At 43.1% G+C, this 13,707-nt stretch overlaps 1 protein-coding gene across 1 annotated transcript; it reads right to left on the reverse strand.

Moving 5' to 3' along the window:
- Positions 1-2,098: 2,098 nt before the first annotated feature.
- On the reverse strand, positions 2,099-3,043 carry CYSLTR2 (cysteinyl leukotriene receptor 2). Its single transcript, XM_062514752.1, has one exon. It carries the CDS (start codon positions 3,041-3,043, stop codon positions 2,099-2,101), a length of 945 nt encoding a protein of 314 aa, XP_062370736.1.
- Between the last annotated feature and the right edge of the window lie 10,664 nt (positions 3,044-13,707).

The following is a 13,707-nucleotide window of genomic DNA, read 5'->3' on the forward strand; positions in this document are numbered from 1 at the left end:
TAGACTGTAGCTAATTTTTTGCATTCTCTTGCAGTATTTGAAGTGGGTGGTGTTTCATGAGAGGCTTCAAGCTTGTCACTTGTTGCTGCTCAGGTCTACTCCTGACAAGTGAAAACCACAGAAAAAGGATCTACTCCTTCCTTCCAATTATATGCTTGCTGTATCTGCACAGTTACCATCTCAGTCATATTCCCATTGCAAACCACTGCTAATATTCCCTTTTTCATCAACAGCATGGGATCAAGGAGTTCACGTGGCATCATTAGGTCAGCTCTCAGGCATGCTGCTGCATTGTTGAAATAAGGATTTGGAGCATGAGCTTTAGTGAAGACTTCTGATAAAACTCTGTCCTTATGTCAAAGGCAGCATCAAGTGACTGAAATAGATTGAACATAACCCTTAGATAGCCAAGAGAAAATGTGCCTTTCCTAGTGATTTGCCAAGTACTTTTCCACCTGACCAGCAATGATTTGTTTTCTGCATATTTCAGACACAGCTAAAAATAGCTTGCTGCTGTTATTTTTGTTTGGGAGCAATAACATTCCATTTATGGAGTTCTTTCTCCATAAAAAGTTTAGAGCATTGAGAAGTATCTTCACAGGCATAAACTTTCCTTTGGTTGAATTTCACGGTGAGGGAAGGCTTTCAGCATTTTTGCTAGTTTTCTTATAAGCCCAGCTGCTTTCTTGGAAAATATGACTAAACTTCTAGTCTGTTTTTAGTAAAAGATGAGGTAATTGAACCCAAAATCTAAATATGGTCTAACTGAGTTTGGAGCCTGTTTTCACTTAGGTCTGACTTTAAAAAACATATTTTAGAAAATATTCAGAGACTTACAAATACAGACAGCCATTTGAAGAGATTTTCCAAAGTACACATAGGAGTATCTACTACTGCTTACTAAAATATCCCTCCTCCACTTTCTCTGTTGTCCATCTTTCCTCCTCTGCTTGGGTTAGTGCTTCTCTGTTGCATTCTTTCATGTTTGATGTAGGAAATTCAAACCAACAGGATCAAACCAATCCTATGAAAAAAGGAATCAGTTTCCTCCTCAGAGGATACTGAAGATGAGGGACTGGGAATGCCTTTGGCAGCAGTTTGGAGTCAGACTGATTTACCCTTGCAGAGGAAACCATTCCCCAGCTACCTTTTTAGACCAAAATAATTTTAAAAGTTTGTCTTTGTATCCCTGCATCAGAATGGAACTGCTTAGCCTCAGCTTTGTGAAAAGCGCTGGCAACACTGGGCATAAAAACAGTGTTGCAATGACCTTGAAGGAGTTGACACCACGCAAAGAGTGCAGGATGCAGCCCAGTGCTCTGGGCACCCACATCCTGCCCTCACTGCCAGCAGTCATCTTACCCACAACACTCCATGACGATGCTGCTTGCTTGAAATCATTCTTTCACTTGACAACCTGTGAAATGTTAAGCAGAATAACTTGGTGTCTGGCTCAGAGTGGAAAATTAAGAAATGTTAGTGACTTCTGAGCAGCCTGAGCCACGGCTCTGGGTCCTGTTTGCTTCTCTTCCTGCTTTTTAAGTCAGTTTCAGTAGAAAGCATCAGTGATGCTTTATATTTCTTTAAAGTACAACCTCATTGCCAGTGTTTGCAAGGGGAATTGGCAGGGTAGTGTGAATGTGTAGGGAATCACAGTGTCTGAACCGCTGCACAAACAGAGAAATGGAGTGCTGAGAGGTTCAGGCACAGGCACTGAAGTGGTCAGGTGAGCAGTTTCCTTTTCAAGTCACTCAGTATGGTGACATGAAACAAAGGGACTCCAGTAGCACAGTGAATTCCTTCCAATGTCTTGTCCTGGGGAGGGTGAGCAACAGAAATATCTGTATACTTCTAAACAGAAGACAACCAGGGATCATGTCCAGCCACCTGACCTCTCATTATCCCGACTCAGTTTTGGTCACCCACAAAGAGCTCTCTCCCAGAGACTTCTGCTCCAGAGATGCCTGACAGTGAGCAGCAGAGCTGCAGGCTGCCAGCAGCACAGCCCACAGCCTCTGTCATTGAATAGTGTGGCCTCAGTCTAGAGATCCCATTAGGACTGTGCATCAACATACATTGCTTTGAAATTCTGCACCAGCTACCTGCAGCACAAACTTCTGATTTTTGCTTTGAAATTTTCAGCAGAAAAGTAATAGAGGAAGGGGTCAAGGCAGCTGTTCATAGCAGCAAGGCAGAGAGTGACCACCAGAGCCTGGTGCAGGTTGGCCTGGCTGCAGCTGCTGTACATGAGGTGGGCAGTTCGCAGGATGTGGTATGGCAGGAAACAGATGAGGGAGAGGATGAGACTGATGGTAATGGTCAACAGTGCCTTTCTGTGACAGACTGCCCTCTTGCTCTGCAGAGCCTTGGACTTGAGCAGCGCTCTGATGGCAAAGACATAGCAGAACACAATTGTGCAGAATGGCAGAATGAAGCCCACGATGAGGACAAAGCTGTTCATCATGAGGAGCCTGTGTATGTTGGAGGGGTGGAGGTCCAAGCATTTGACTGGGTTGATGTAACCAGCAATTCCCTTGCTTAACAGAGGGCTGGCAGCTGCCAGCACAAAGACCCATATGGCCACACAGGTTATCCTGGCATACTTCGTGTTGGTCACTTTTCCGTGTTTGAATGGGTGGACGATGGCTATGAAACGAACCACGCTGAGCACGGTGAGGAAATAAATGCTGCAGTACATATTCATGTATAAGATGTAAGTCATGATCCTGCAGAGGATATCACCAAATACCCAACGCGACCCCAAGAGGAAATATGAGGCCCGAAAGGGCAAAGTACTCACAAACATGAGGTCTGAAATAGCCAAGTTCTGCATGTAAATGTTTACTGAGGTCCTTACTGAAGTCTGGAAGAAAACATAAATGGAGAGGCTGTTTCCAACAGCACCCAGGAAGAAGATAAAGAGATACATGATGGGATAAATTACTTGTTTGAAGCCGTCAATTGTACAGTTGGAGGAGCTGTTAGTGAAGCTGCCTTCTAGCATCACCTTGGAAATATTTGTAGTCTGAGCCAGCGTCTCCATCTTTCTGCCAAAGCAAAAATAAGTGGTATGAGTGCTGGGTTACTGGTTGGGCAGGGAGTTTGGCTATTTTGGACTATTTCACTGAGGGCAGAAATTGTGAGATGCAGACAACAGTGGGAAGTAAGGGCTTGTTAATGAGTAATTACTTGTGATGTCCCAGTAAATACACATCTCAAGACACAAAGCCCTAAGTAAGCTCTAATGAGTTTCAGTATTACAGCAGCTGGTTGTTGTCTCAGCCTGTAAAAGTGCTGCCTTTTAGAGGTGCTATGTGTGTGTTTTAATGACAAGTCTCTGATCTCTGCTGTGCAAAACAAGCCAACTTGCTGTCAGCCATTTTGTGGTGGGGAAGTTTTGAGTTCCCAGTCACCTACCATGGAAACATCAAAACCTGATCAGAAAAGAAATCACTACCCAGTGCTAGGCCTGCATTTCAAATTAGAATAGAAAGTCAAAAGAACTGAATTTGTCTTTTGGAACCAGGGAAATTTTTCTAGTATGCTTTTGGCAGTATTTTCTGAGCAATACCAGTAGTATTTTGATACATGCAAAAATTAAGGACATTTTGACCTTAAACACTGAGCAAACACTGTGCTAATTATGCATGGTTCATTTTTTAACTCCATTCTCCTTGCACTGTGTCTCTTCTTTCTTGTTAGCTTCTAGTGGCTTTCTGTCTCTTTTTGTGGGGCCTTTGCTTCATGCACCACTCTCTTAACCTCTTCTGTGCTCAGCTGTTCTGCACCAGTCAGTCATGCACACACACTGCAGCTTCCAGGGCAGCCCACATTTGCAGCCCTAATGAAAATGGCCTCTGAGAAAATGGGCTGTGCTCACAGAGAGAGGCATTTTTCCTCCTGTGAGGCTGTAATTCAATCAAATCAAAACCACTCACCACTAAAACACTCAAATAATATTTTTTTCTCATTAGTGTCTATTTTTTTTCTGAACTCTTGATTTCTTATCTCAGCTGTCCTGCAGCTAGCAGTATTTTCAAAGGAAGGTGTCAGCATTGTTTCTTGTTTGACAGTGGGAGCAATTTCCTCTTTGTATCTGCAATATATTCTAAAGATTGGGCATGGAAATTTTTAGCCTGAAAACCACAACTACATGGTATTTCCAGATGCATGGAAAAGAAGCTTTTAATTTGCCCCAGTGAGAGTGATAATGTTCCCATGGTACACGACTGCATCCTATCTCTTATTCCGAACCTCACTGGCTTCGCAATTTGAAACTAATTTATTTGTAGAGGTGAAGCCTTGTTGGGGGTCAAATTGGCTTTACATTTGGGTGCCTCAAACACCCAGCTACCCAGTGTGGCATTGCCAATGTGCTGTAAGTGGGAACTGATTTGCAAACTGAAGCCATGGTGTGGGAGCCTGAGCTATGTTCAGAGCAGGCCACGGTATCTCCAGGGTGGTTTCTCAGACTCTGTCCAAGCCCCTTAATATAGAAAACAGATGTGCCCCAGCAGGTGTCTTTTTATCCAGCCCCACTGAGATGGGAAGCTTGGGAAGCACAACCCCAGGCTGGGCTCCCAAGGGGCACTTCATGGATATTGGGTCTCAGCAAAGCCCTGGACTGACTAAACACATGCTCTTAAAGTTAATCTCCTTCTTGTTTGAGATCCTCTTTCTTCACAGAGGAGATGGAAAAGATATTCTTCTTAAGGACAAATCTTTTGCAATCAAAGGACTTTTAATTGTTTTGGTTTTTTTTATGGAATAACTGTCTGATATATACACCTTCTGTATGGGACCAAAGACTAGCTTTTCTCCAGATTGAATATGATCCCCCCATTTCATAGGGAAACATTACAGCCTGAAGTACAACAAAGGGAAGAGCCCTTCTCATTCTGTTTTCCTGCGGTCCAAGCACCCTTGCCTTTAGAAACCCCAAAATACAAGAAAATATTAGTGAAAGGATCTGCCACCTGTTGGAGCATTCTCATTGTGTGTGAAAGCTGTGTGAGGTAGATGAGTCAAAGGAGGTTGAAGAACTTGGACTGTGGACAAATTCCAAGCCCTGCTCAGCACGATGAGTGATGGCTTGTGTCCAATGCTGTCTGGTGAAGGATGGGATTGGGGCAATGAAGATTCAGTTGATGAAAAGCTCTTGGGTCCCTGCACCCAGGAGACAGCACTACAAGCACAGGGGCTGAGGCACTTTGCTCAGGCTCTTCATATGAGGGTATCTAGCTAACAGCTACCATTTAAGCTATTTTGTCCTCTAACTTCACAAATGCTCCTCAATTCTCTTTCCAGATAGACCAAGACTAAAAATAGAATAGTGCATGTGCAACTGAAAAAATTCAGTATCCTTGACCCTGGCAAGAAAATCAGTTCTCAGATTCCTCTCCAAGTTATTCAAATGCAAGTTTCAATCTGTTATGGGATGTCAAAGAGAAAGAAACTGGAGACCAGTCAACTGAAAGCTTTTGGAGCACCATGGCGCCTGCACTCAGTAAAGGGCCAACAATGACCCAGACAATTTTCATATGTACATGCTCCTGCTCCTGTTAGCAGTGTCTTGACACACAGATCAATGCAGAAAGGAAGGTGACATGAAAGATATATTTCATGTGGGACTACCTCAGCCAACCACAGAGGATAAAGGGAGAATTTTAGCCTTCCTTGAATCCAAGAACTGTTACTAGTCAGCTAAGGTTAGGAGATGGCTCCTAGATATACAGAAAGAATAACCTATCTAAGGACAGGCAAAAAAATTCATTTTCAGCAAAAGTATCCAGATGGTCTTCTGGATCAGGAATGAACAGGATGGGTTAAGGGTGAGAGATAGGATCTAGAGGAATTTTCTGCATCCCCCCAAAGAAGGGAGATTTGCAATAAGATCTAACAGCCCTCTGGAAAAAAAAAAAAAAGGAGAGAAAAGGACAAACTGAAATGGGATTCTCTCTACAGTGGTACTGCAAGACTCCTCTGATCGAAATTCTCTAACAGGAGCTTTTTCTATATGCGAGTTTCACTGATGGAAGGTATCAAATGGAAGCAGCTGACACACGTCCTGAGGCTCTGACAATCTCCCTGGCATGAGAAAGAGAAGATCAGCTGCGAAAGAAAAAGGGACCCTTTTCTGAAATTATTGCTGCATGAGTAGATTAGATGAAGAGTTTGGGTGGAGTTTTTATCTTTTCTTCATCTCTATGAAATCTTAAAAAAATGTTTACAGCTTGATTAGCATGGATTTTATCAATAAACATTTACCTTTCATTACAAATTGTATCTATATTATAAATTATACATATTTATTATGAATATATGTTTTTACTTTTATCTTAACCTGGCTTGAGTGCAATTTTAGGTGAGACGATAGCAGAAAGACATTCCTTGCCCAAGGTGAATTTTACACCCTTAACAAATGGATGGGTAGACATCAGTGCAACAAATGAAAGACAGGTACAGAGTTGATACAGCAAAAGTAAGAAGAGATTTTTTTTTAATTGAAGGAGATACTAAAATAATAAAAGTGCCCCAAACCTGCCATATTTTAAGCTCAGGATCAAATTGCCCATACATCCAATAGACTGGCACATGCTATCTTGAATGTCTGATCAAAACCAAATCTTATGTGCAATTCTGCACTGATCTCGAACCTGAAAAAGAGGCAGGGCACCCATCAGGCTTGGCATGAGACCAAAACCCTGGTGCAAAGGAAACCTCAGAGACCTGCAGGAGAAAGGATAATCAATAGGAGCCTGTGTTGCCATGCGACCAGATTTATGGTAATGAATCTGTAGGATGCTGTGGTGGAGGAGTGGCACTGTGCAGGACTACATAACTCGCAACACTGTAAAAATATTGTGGCTAAAGAGAGGCACAACAAGGGTTCTTGTAGGCAGAGACTCTAGTAATAAAAATACAGTAGTAGGAACACACTACCAGATTCTTTACTGTGATTATGACAGCTGCCAGAAAACATTAAGTGAGGGTAGGAAGATGAAAGCAGGTCGCAATGGGAGGAGGTTTAGCATGTCTTTATAGAGATGCAGTGCTGCAGCAGGATGAGATGTTATGTCCACATGCAACAACTTCCTGATTCCTAGAATAATTAACCCTGCAAAAAAAAAAAAAAAATCCGCAACACAAGATGCCATTCTACCTTGGCATTCTACCTCTCCAAGATGCCATTTCATCTTTAGTGCTGCACAGGCCCTCATTCAGGAAGGTTTTGGTGGAGGGAGCTCTGTACCGTTAATCACAGCAGAACTGGGCTCAGCAGCATTGTGGGACAGAGAAGCAGACCCAGAAAGAAGAAACCTACATAAATTTGAGGGCTGTGTTTGAAAACTAACAGAAATTTCAACCAGCCTACATTCCAAAAGAAATAGGCATTTGAAGAAATATCGAGCCCAATGTCTACCAGTAAAACAGTTACCAAGACTACTATGAGGAAAAGATCTCCATTCTAAAATCAGAAGGTTTGTCAAAATGGGGACAACAAGAAAGTCTGTATCATGACAGATCAAATGTGGAGAGAAAACCAGGAGCATTAAAAAAATAGAGAAGAGCTTCTGGTAAAGGATGTTCTGGGTTGACAGTAAGTTTTGAAAACCTACTGAAAGATGAAAAAACACTTGGGAACTGGAACAGGAGTTTGGTGGCAGAGGATCTCTTAGGAACAAGGAGAACTCAAGGAATTCACTCTTCCCAGCCAAAGATGCTGGGATATTTTCATGGCTGGTACAGTAAAAAGGACAGAGAAGTCTGCTCCACTCAACAGATGTGGGCAGGAAGTATGAAACCAACTAGATAAGTGAGAGTCCAATAAGTAATTGCAACCAGATGGCACTCATATCAGTATCCCAAAGGATCTCAACCGTGAGACTGCTGGCCAGAGCACATAACCCACCATTACAATCAGGCACTGTGCCAGGGGACTGATGTGTCATCAGTGCAGCTCTCATTTACCAGAAAAGCTTGATTAGGCAGCTCAAGGCCATGAGCTGGCTATCAGTCCTGGGACCTACTGACCACTAGGACCAATTTCCTCCTCTGTGACATTTTGGGGGCCCAGTAATGAAGAATGAAGGCACTGAGCTCATGGAAATGCTAGTTCACTGAGAAAAAGTCACTAAGCCCTCTGAAGAGGGAGATCCTGTTTGGCTTACCCACTGAAGGGCTGTGATGACAATGGATGAAGGGGACCCAGTGGTCATTTTATGTGTGTGTGTATATATACATTTATTTATTTATTTATTTACTTACTTACTTATACATATATGGCCAAGGAAGGAGATTTTCCCCTTTATTTCACTTTTGTGAGACCCCACCTGAGCACTGCATTCAGCTCTGAAACCCTGGCATAAGAGCATCATGGACCTGCTGGAGATGGCCCAGAGCAGGACCATGAAGATAACCAGAGGGCTGGAGTACATCTTCTGGGAAGACAGGCTGAGAGAGCTGGGATTGCTCATTCTGGAGAAGAGAAGACCCCAGAGAGACCTCAGAGCACCTTCCAGTAACCTAAAGGGACCCCACAAGAGAGCTTGAGAGGAAGTTTTCACAAGGACATCTACCAATAGGACCAGGAGGAACGGAATCTCTGGAAGTGCTCAAGGCCAGGTTGGTTGGGGCTTTAAGCAACCTAGTCTAGTGGAAGGTGTCCTTGCTCATGGCAGAGGGCTTCAAAAGAAATGAGCTCTAAGATCCCTTCCCACCCAAACCATTCTATGATTCTATGATATGCGTGTATATTTTTCAAAGCATTTCTTCATAGCTCTGCAACAAAGGTTTCTTAAGTACCTGAGTTGCCAGACATCTGGAAGGCATGTTCTTTTGTGGACTGAAAGCTGGCTGAAGTGTAGGAAGCAAAATGGGGGCTCAATAAATAAACAATTGAGTCCTTTAGTGTTTGGTACTCAGACTAGATTTATTGAGTGTCTCTATCAACAGTCTGGAGATGACAGCTCTCCGTGTTGGCAAATGCAACACTGGAAAGGTGGCAGATGATAATTAGTATATTTCAATGTAAGGTGATACATGTTGGGGAAAAAATAATCTAAATCTTGCCTAATTACATGAACTTTAAAGTGGCTGTTGCATTGAGGAAAGGGCACTGACATCACTGACCATTTGCTGAAGTCAGTTCTGCATTGGCTACCACAGCAGAGGCAACCAAAATTGTCAGCAAAATGAAGTAGGGTACCACCTTGTATAAAATCTTGATGCATTCCCATAGTGGACAGCTCTTGTCTCTGAACTGAAGACAGAGTTATGGAGCTTGAGAATGTGCAGAGAGAGGCAAATAAAGGAGTCAGTAGCCCTGGGCTACCCCTGTTCTTGCAGAGGGCAGTCAATCAAGTCATATGGCATCTCAGCAGATAATGGGATGGATTTCTGTGCCATGCCTGGACAGAAGGGCACAGTCCTTTTTGAAGACATGTGGCGGAGGGGTGCTGCTGCTGAAGGGCTAAATATGAAAGCTCCACTCTCTCTAAAGGTGTAAATAAACTCTTCATTTCCAAACTGCTGATCAGAGATCTGCCACTCTGAAACTCTGCATTCACTATAACATGAGGAATGACGAAACAACAGCTTCATTTTAATAAGATGTTCTCCATATGCAAAGTTAAATAGGGAAATCAGGCTGTTCTATCAAAACATACTACTTTGCTATGTAAAGTGATAAGTGTATAGAAACTCTTTTTCCAGGAAAAAAAGATGGCCTTTGCATCTCTCACAGTAACCTTTAGTCTGAATAGGACCCCAGACACGTGAATCTATTGTTTATTACCCAAATAGGAAGGCAATTACAACATTGCTGCTACAGAGGACATCACTTGCATTTGCCACTGCACTTCCAAGAAACAGAAGTTCTCATGTTTTTTTAAAGTTCCTACTGGCTTTCCTGCTAATATTCACTTCGTGTTTCAGGTGCAGCATTACCAAGAATAAATGAAAAAAATTCAATATTTGGAATTAACACTAAATTCATCAAAACATGGCATATTATTAACCTTTCTAAATGCACAATAATGAAAAAAACCCAAGAGTCTGACATTTAACACCCTTTATTTTTAAAGTTTGCCATAAACCAAATACATGTTTTTCTGGTTAAAAAACAAGGCTCTCTTAATCAGATCCACAATTTCATTGTTATCTTCCATCTGGCAAACAATCCTAGTTACATAAACCTACCCTTTTTTTCTGCCAGAAAAATTTCTCAACATCAGCTTCGTTATAGAGAAGTTTGGTCAACTATCACTGTTTCTGGCAAATACCCTAACTACGAATAATGAGAAAGAAAAGTAGGTTATATTTTAATCATTGCAACTACTTTATCTACAGCATAGAAAGTAGACAAATGTTGTCTTACCTCAGCTCATGGGCCTTCTGGTGTGTTCCTTCCCTTGCTTGCTATTGCTCACAGACTTCAGGATTTTTAATGGAAAGGAAACCCACAAAAGCTTGATACAAAAACCAGTGCTACTAATGCAGAATCCAAAGAAAAACCATGGACAGAGTAAAGGGAAGTAAATCCTGAATAAAAGTTCTTACATATCCTTAAAAGATAAATGTTCTCAGCTCAAGGAGTGTTGCTAGCAATCACAGGGCAGTCTTTCATTATTTTCACTCACCGGAAGAGGCTCTACAGCTACATCGCATGTTAAGAAGTGTTCTGAATTTCTGTGTTTGGGCCCACACTTCTATATATGGCCTTTCATTAGTCAGAGTTGCCCAAAGTAGTAGTGGCAATGCCCAAACAATCTTCGCATGAATCATGAAAGATGTTTTGGAATTAGGGAGAGGATACTTGGTTTTGTTTACTTCCCAGAAAACAAAATTGTAAACAGGGATTTGGTGCAAAATCTCATTCAACTCATAATTCAAGGCTGAGTTAAGAAGCTGAGGGACTAATTTTCCTTGAATTTTTATAGAAACAGATAGAGCTCTGGTAGGCCATGAGCAAATGGCTGCAGTGAATGCCTTACCCTCTCTTAAGTTTCACCACTTCTTGGTGGAGCAATATGGGCTGCACATCTAGGTGCTCTGAGCCCACTGCTGTTGTGAAATAGGTTTCTGGACACACCATAGGTGTAAAAGCTTGATTATTGCTGTTCTTGTATGTTCTGTCAGTATGTGCACGTGGACCAGACACATCCAAGTGCTTTCTGCTTGCTGTGCTGTGTTTCATATTGGCAGCAGGTCAGGAGTCCACACGTGGCTGCTTATCACAGCAGATGGAGAGTTTCCAAAACCACAACCTTCTTGCCACCCCCACTTAGGTATCTACACCCCGAAGTGCTTTGGATAAAGATTGTAATCTCTCCTCTGTTTACTACTTGTACATGCCAACTTGAGAACAAATCGCTCAAACAAAAAGCCAAAATAGTCCTTTGGGTGTGCTCCCCATGTGGGATCATGGTGGCAACGTGAGGTGGCTGCAAAGACTTGTGTCACCAGAGCTCACAAATCCCTAGACCTGCAAACAGCTCTGTGGATCCTCTTTTTTAGTATGTAGCTGAAAAAACACATAGAAGACCAGGTTAGCTAAGAACTAGTCTAACTCTTTGGTCTCCAAGGTGGGCACAAAAAGGTGGGGTTTTGACACTTGCTGCATTTGAATCGACAGAGCAAAGTCCCAGTAGAGATCCACATCAAGTGAATTTTCAAGGTGCAGCATGACAATAAATTAGGACCCTCTTGAAACCATTGTTTGCCATCTCTTGTGGTACCTAAGCCCACGGATAAGTGTCCTCTTCCAGCTGTGGTTATGCTGGCTGTTCTGGTTGCTGTCCCAGCTGTTTCCCTGTCTGCCAAGGTCTGCCTGCAGAGTGGCTCCTGGGCGCTCCCTAACCCCACCCAGTCATTGAGGCAGGTGCTGCAGACACCTGAAGCAGGATGTATCTTCTCCACCAGGTCACATGGACTAAAGCAGGGACAAAATGATCCTGTGAGCATCTTTGTGGAGAGAGTCTTTTGGGAAAGAGACATGACATGCTTCAGGGACTGAGGATACTTCAGCCAGTGAGACCACTGCCAAAAGGTAGCTCTGGCCTCAGCCTTCACTTGGGCATTGCCCCAGTAGCTCAGACTGCATCTTATTTGCAACTGGCAGAGACTAATTTAGGCATTGCAGTAGCAGTCTGATGACATCCCCATCACAAGGCATGTGGCAATAATTACTTTGGGACTGATAGGCAGGCTGTTCTCAGATACAGCATCAGAGACTGAAGCACGCAGAAAAGTTCAGACATTGATCACATTTTATTTTCCTGAGATATTTTGAGAACATATTTTTCACCATGCGATATGAATATCTTCATTCTCTAGGTAATTTCTCACATTCACCTTCTTAAACGCCCTGCTTTCTGGAGAGTACTGCTTCTTCCCTTTTATAAAGTAATTCTATGTTTTACTTTTAGTCTGGCTTTGAATAAATGAGGTTGGTTGCCAACTCACCCTGCACCTGATGAGCTAGATCCGGAGTGACTGCTTGGAATTTTTTAGAAACATTCACTATATGACTCAGCTTCCGAGGGGAGTTTATTACATTTCTTACTAATAAAATCTTTGGCAATTCTGGAGAAGACATCTCAGAATATCATGAAGAATCAAAGACTTTCATCACAAGATGCTGCGTGCATATCGCATATTTAACAGTTAATAGCCTAGACTATTTCTGAATTTTGAGTCTGTAAAATGCATAGATATTTGAGGACACAGCAGAGTGCAAAGAACCCCTCTGGACTGCAGCCTCCATCCTGCCTCTGTCTCTGTCTCCTTTTGCATTTCTGGCTCCACAACAGCCCAGCTTTAAGACAGAAATGCAGAAGAGGGTTACTCATCCTATTCCTTTCCCTTGTTCATAAAACCACATGTCCTCCAGCCCTGCACAAGGGTACTGGCCACAGGGGAGGGCTCCAAAAATGTGAAGAAGCCAGATTTTGGGCCTGAAATAAGTACTCCAGGCAAGTAGAAGCAAAAATTTAGATTTTCCTTCACCTTTTCAAAGTTTCCTGTGGGCTAGTTCAGGTGTCCTTATGGACTGAGCGTTCTCTGCTGGGGGTGCCAGTCAAAGAGCCTGTGTACCACACTCCCTGTATAGGACACCTTGGACATCCCAAATATACATCACGCCATCATGTGCTCCATAGGCCAGGCCTCCCCCTCCAGCCACCCGAAAGCCAGGTGAGGTGCTGTCTCAGAATGGTCCACCCCTACTCCTTTTTCAGGTGCATCCCTCCAGCACTGCAGTCCCACTGAGCAATTGTCACCTGATTCACACCTCAGCAGAGGTGCTGAGAGCACCTGAAACCCAAGTGGGTATTGCTGGATGCACACAGTCCAACAGAGTCCTGAGAGCTCATCAGCTCCCAGAGCATGGGCACCCTTGCACAGCAGCTCCAGCATCTCAGCTTCCCACAGACACAAGGACTGTGCACGGGAGACGCGGCAATCCCCAGCACCAGGAGAGCTGGGTGAGATACCAGGTCTCCCAGGCAACCCAGGTGAAGGAGCCTGTATATTTTTCCAGTTGCTCAGTCAATGTTTTGCTGTCTGGAGGCACAAACTTCTAGTGGCAGAGTTTCACTTTTTTTCGTGCCAGAAGAATTTTAGTAAAAATGGATCTGTCAGAAAACCAGAAGGGATTACCTCCACTGAAGATTTTAGCACTGCATGACTTCAACACAGCAGCTTAGC

The sequence above is a fragment of the Cinclus cinclus genome, chromosome 2, assembly GCF_963662255.1.
Source record: "Cinclus cinclus chromosome 2, bCinCin1.1, whole genome shotgun sequence".
NCBI lineage: Eukaryota > Metazoa > Chordata > Aves > Passeriformes > Cinclidae > Cinclus > Cinclus cinclus.